Genomic DNA, 6,000 nt, shown 5'->3' on the forward strand with positions numbered 1-6,000 from the left:
TTCCCTGTCGTTCTCCCAAAAAAAAATAATAATAAAAAAATCATTTTAATTTTCTAACTGTTTTCTTACGGACTTCGGAAGACCATAGTCAGAAAATATCTCTGAACACAGCTGAAGTGTTCTCAGGAGGATTCTTAAATTGAACTTAAGATTGAATAAGGTGCCAGATTTCTAGAGACTTCCAGGCGAAAAACACATCGTTAACAGCCCTGTATCCAGGTTTGCCCAAACAGTAGATGCTGCGTGTGCTTTTTATTACTGTGTAAGCATGGCAAGTCTGAGAGCGCCGAAGTTGCGTAGTGGCCGCGAGCGGTATTGCAGACAGATAGAGATTTCAAATTGGATATGAAGATGACATCTGACACATAGTTTCAGCGTTAAACTAATAAAATAATTGCTGTCTGTGGTTCTATATGGAATGTGAAAATCATTTAGAAAAATTATAGTTTGAGACGGATTGATAATTGATATAATTGAGAACCCCTGGTTAAATGTGTTCTTGGTCACATCAATTTGAAAGCTGGACCTAAGTGTTTGATTTAATTCAATTACAACTAGGCCCAATACAAGGATAAGCTGGAAGTGCGGTTTGGAGTCTGAACAGTCTTTTTCTCTCAACGCCTCAATAGGTAGATCTTGCCTTCACCAAGGCAAAGGTCGGTGATCTTGGGCCTTAACAGTTTTGGGACCACTGCTTTAGAGGCTTAACAGAATTATGTTCTTTGTGAGATTTGTGAATGCCTGATGGAATGGAATTAATGAGTTTGTGAAATTACTTTTGGATACTTGAACTTTTGAAAAATAATAAACCAAAAAAAAAACTGGAAAACTTTACTCTGACTCTGAGCTCGTGGCTATACCCACTGATAGACGGTTACCGGGGGCTCGGCCTGTCACAATTGTTTAAAAAAAAAAAAGGGGCTGAAACAAGGCCTGAGGAACAAAATTCAGAGTGCAATGGATGGTGTGCAGCACGTTCATTCACTCAATCGGTCTTTTGGACAACAGTTACTCAGAACAATACACACAGAAACACACCTTCAGGCAATTACACAGAAGACAGTCGAAGGCCACTGCACACAGAGATGCATGCAAGCACAAACCCCACACACAGCTACATAAATGCTGATGTTTGAAAAGGGCTTTTATGGAGCAGAGGGACTTATGAAACCAGATCACCACACACACACACACGCACGTACGCACGCACACGCACACACGCACGCGCACATACGCACGCACACGCACGCACGCACGCACGCACGCACACTACTCACTCAAGAAAATCAAGTTGGACTGCAAATCAAAACGAGGCCACTGAATTCAAACCAACTCAAACAAATCAACTTGAATTCTTGAAGGAAACCATGAAAGCATCTTCAATACAGGCAGTTAAAGTAAATGACGGCAATGTTAAGCTAATGGGTATGAATACTGACGTGTCACTTCAAGCCCAGCACACACAAACACACAGCACAAACCTGGGTCCCCCAAAGGGTCTTCCACACAGCCTACAGAGCAGGAGAACACACATCTCAGCATCCTCAATACTTCATATACCACTACAACATCTATTACAGTACATGACCACCTTATAACCACCACAACAGTATACCCTTATGGACATGCATTTACTGCATAGGACTTCCCACACACTTCACACTTTTACTCAGGACAAAACATGACTAACATTACAATGGACCCTTCCGCAAACTCCGCCCCCCTTAGCAACGGTTGCTAAATCATTCAAGCATTCACGTTTCCCAGGTTCTCAGCATTGGTATGAATGGCGTGGCAACATGTTTTCAACCGTGTCAATTTCAGCTCTACCCAAATAAATCACAAGCATTTTTTGGAAAAACGGCAAGATCTCAGATCGAAGCAGGCAAAAGGGTCTGCAATATGCTTATATAGGCTACAACCACGACATTACATGCCGTGTTTGTAGATAGACAAATGCTAAGGCTAACAGGTTCATTCCAGCTATGTTTATGTGTCCTATTATCTACACAGTCGCCGCTACGCAAACATGTAAGGTGGTAAAACTGAATCGTATTTTAAGCAAGGGTTTTCTCACGTTTTCGATGCAGTGGGCAGATTTTAGCGACATAGCTTCTTGGAACAAACGTAGGTGCTTCTGTTTACGTTGCTGACATTCAGCTGATGGGGGGGTCGTCCACATTGTTTGATCCACAGCAGGCATTTCTCTCTCTGGGTCTTGGGTTTCGGGAAGGGATAAAATGTTACCCCTCCCTCCAGCCTTTTTGGATATCGGCTGTCAGAATTACACACTCCATAAGCGCAACGTTTCATTTTCTCTTCTCGAGCAGACGTCTCTCTCATTGACTTCCATTCATCAAAATGGCTCGCTTGACTGAGGTCCCGAGCTTAGTCGTTGCTATGCTATGATTGATCAGTTACCGTTTTGGGGAGTGGTCGCGGAAGGGTCCATTCAACAGAACACCTCATGCACCAAATAACCACAGAATGCACCACGCAAGATGAAAATAATGCTCTGACTGATCACCAGTGCCTTTCTGACATGCCCTACCCATTCCCCATTTTCCCTTTCCCCTAAGCCTTATTATGCTCACGTCTATTTAGTTGGCACATGCTTTAATCCTAAACATTTCCAGCACAGGAAAGGCTGACAGTATATCTGGCTCCTGGGAACTGGTCCAATGGCACCAACAGCTGATCAATGGGAATACCTTCTCCGCAACTTTCCTACAGTTCCCTCACTTTACGCCCCCTGTTCCTGTTCCCATTCCATCCCTTCCAATCCCGTGTTTCCCTGCTCGCTCTTCCCGCCTCACCCTTCTCGGCGTCTCCCAGGCCGGAGCTGAGCGCGTCTCTCTGGCGGAGCAGCAGGACGTGCTCCTCGCTCAGCTGCTGCAGCCGCTCGCGCACCTCCTCCAGCTCCTGCACCAGGCGCTCCTCCCGCGTCTCCTTCTGCTGCATGCGCTCCTCCAAGGAGGCTTTCTCACACACGTAGCCCTCCAGCAGGCCTGGGGGAGACCGAGAGGAGGTGGTGATTATCAAACCAGTGATGGTTGACATTTATTGGCTAAATGCGCCGTGAGTTGAGGACAACAACAAGCGCCATTTTCTTAAACCAGCAAGATTTACCAGATTTACACAAAGTTAGGTCACGGAATGAACACAAGAAAAATGCAAGCTTGAATATAGGCTTAAATTATTCATAGTGCTGTTATTACAAAGACATTCAGACATGCAGCCTTTCAACAGGCATGCAGGAGACTGAGAAGGAGGGGATATTGAAACACACATACACATTGTACTCCACACAGAGATGCTTGAAGGTTTCTATACATTCTCCAAGAGGAATTGAATTTGCAGTAGAATGGAATAACAAAAAGGACACTCCAGAAACACACACACACCCTTGGGGAGTTCTAGCTGTTGCTCGTGACGGGCCTCTTGTTCGAGCCGCACACAGAGAGCACTCACCCTCAGCCTTATGCAGTTCCAGGCGCACACAGAGAGCACTCACCCTCAGCCTTGTGCAGTTCCAGCTGGAGGTGGCTCTTCTGCCCAGCCTCCTGGTCCATCTGCTCCAGGAGCTGATTATGCTGCAGCAGCAGCTGAGCCGTGTCCACAGTAGTGGTCTGACTGAAACGCTCCGTTTGCTCCAGCTAACACACACACAAAAAATATAACTTAAAATAATAGAAAATGGTTTCAGATCAGTTTAAGCACGGTGTGCTTTTTCTACATTTTAAAAACACCTGCTCAGCAAGTGCACAACATTTACATCACATTTAGTCATTCGGCACAAAACCTTCACATGCCACACAATAAAATTAACTTTAGTCATCATACTATTTCTCCATCATTCCTTTTACCATGCCATCATTGTGACAGAACAGAACCTTCCCCTTCCCAGTCTCAGTATACTGGCATTAAGTTCCACCCAGACTGCCGCCAACAACAACAGTTACTGTCAAATCTAAACCATGAAGAATGAAGAAGAACTGTGTGAACGATAGAAACACTGACGGCCTGTATCCACTGAATCTTACGTGTTACATTTAAACACGAAGGACATTTCAGAGAAAAGTTATGTGGTGATATATAGTTATGTCGTTACTGCAGGACGGGCCTTAAGGTTCGGGACCTCACCTGTCGTGTGGATTGGTCCACCAGGTCCAGGAGCTTGTCCACGGTGGAGCGCAGTCGGGCCCCGGCCCCCAGGAGCAGCTCCTCCTGTTGAGGCTCCAGCTGCACCTCGGCCCCCACGAAGAGGCTCTCGCACAGCCGCTGGGACAGCTCCAGCCCCTCGTCACTCAGAGACCACAGGCTGCCGTCCGGGCCGCACTCGCTATCCACCGCTGCCACAGAGGCTGGGGATATGAATGAGGGGCAGAGAGTGAAGGCAAAAACGTGTTTTCATTCACCTACTGAGCCTGTGTATAAAATATGAACTGATTCATTTAAACGAGTTAATGAAAAAGTTAGCTTTCGCCACCACCAGTAAATGAGTGATCAACTACTCTACGTCAGGCTGACCATTGCGTGCTTATAGGAGACTGGTAGGCACAGTGTGTGTGTGTGTGTGTGTGTGTGTGTGTGTGTGTGTGTGTGTGTGTAAATCTGATTTGTATGCGTAAGAGCACTTATGCACCCACCTGTCCCTGGTCCATCTCCGCTGCCTCCGTGTGTCTGTGAGGTGGTGTGCTCCAGCCCGCTGTCTGTCACTGTACTGGGCATCCTGGCGGTCAAACACGCGCCCACCTTACGGCTGATCAGCTCCTCCGTTGCCATGGCGCTCTTCAGCATCTCCAGCATCACGTGCTGCAGCCTCTCGTTGGCCTCGCTCAGGGCTTGCCTGGGAACGCCAGCAAACAGCATTAGGATTAAGGCAGAAATCCCAAGTTAACCACATGAAATTCCATAATTACAAGCAAATTCCAAACAACCAGAGACTAGCACCAACTTAACACAATACTCTCCTACTCTATAAATATATATAAACAAATTATAATAAATAAAAAAATAAATAAAAAAAAAGTATGCCCCAAGACATTTCATGATGGCAACAAATCCTCTAGAAACCTAATACTAAGGATATATGAGCGCTGAGGTGAGCGAGTTTTGGACTCCAGAATAGTCTCCCTGTCTAAAGAGTCTGACGCAGGGGTCCCCTATGACCCATAGCTTAAGTATAGCCCGTGTTGAGTGGAATCAGCCTGTGCCTGCAGCTTTACCTCTATGCGGAAGTCTTACTCTTCTCTCCCACACGACCATGCAAGTCAAAACTTCCTACACATGACGCGCTCTGATCGCTCTGATGCCCAAATGTGTTTGATGCTCCAGCTCACGATGCAGGTCCTGCAGGCAGTATGCACTGTATGACCCTCTGAAACGCAGCTTCCCTGGCATTTATTACCTGTTACTCTACACCCACAAGTTGCCTTCAAGGCTGACACTGAAATACTACTGGATAGGGAACAAGAATACCCAGAAAAGCACTTCACGGCCACATTTGATCCTAGTTTGACTGAACACCAATGTTTTAAAAAAAAGTGCTGTTGTTGAGTTGGTGCAGCAATGGCCCGCCTTGCTAAACAATGTCTTTACACAGTCTAAAACAAAAAGGTTTAAAACAGCAATGCCCATCTTTTAAAGTATGATTATAGTGACCCAAGGGGGTTAACTAAATTTGAAAAACAGCTGATGTTGAGTTCAACAAAGCCCATCACTGCTCATTACACTCTTATTTCACCCCACCATTTCTGTTACCCCCACACAGCGTTTGGTTCCCCGAACCCTATGGTAACTGGTTCATTCACAGCGACCTCTCACCTCTGTTGCTTGGCGTCTGTGAGGTCGTCGCGGAGCATGGTGACCAGGTTGTCTCCCTCCTGCCCCTCCCTCTCGCGCCGCTGCAGCAGGCCCTCCAGAGTAGACATCTCACTGGTCTTCCCCTGGAGCGCCCCCTGCAGGCCACTCACCTCACTGCGCAACTACAGAGAGAGA

At 46.4% G+C, this 6,000-nt stretch overlaps 1 protein-coding gene across 1 annotated transcript in view; it reads right to left on the reverse strand.

The window, feature by feature from the left end:
- pcnt (pericentrin) overlaps positions 1–6,000 on the reverse strand; it is a 62,319-nt gene that overhangs the window by 26,097 nt on the left and 30,222 nt on the right. Inside the window, exons 23-27 of the mRNA XM_080835201.1 lie at positions 5,827–5,987; positions 4,650–4,849; positions 4,144–4,364; positions 3,515–3,656; positions 2,817–3,008 (exon numbers count right to left, since the gene is read on the reverse strand). Of these exons, the coding sequence (XP_080691327.1) occupies positions 2,817–3,008; positions 3,515–3,656; positions 4,144–4,364; positions 4,650–4,849; positions 5,827–5,987 (916 nt within the window). The remainder of the gene's footprint in view (positions 1–2,816; positions 3,009–3,514; positions 3,657–4,143; positions 4,365–4,649; positions 4,850–5,826; positions 5,988–6,000) is intronic.

The sequence above is a fragment of the Sprattus sprattus genome (assembly GCF_963457725.1).
Source record: "Sprattus sprattus genome assembly, chromosome: 3".
Lineage (NCBI taxonomy): Eukaryota > Metazoa > Chordata > Actinopteri > Clupeiformes > Clupeidae > Sprattus > Sprattus sprattus.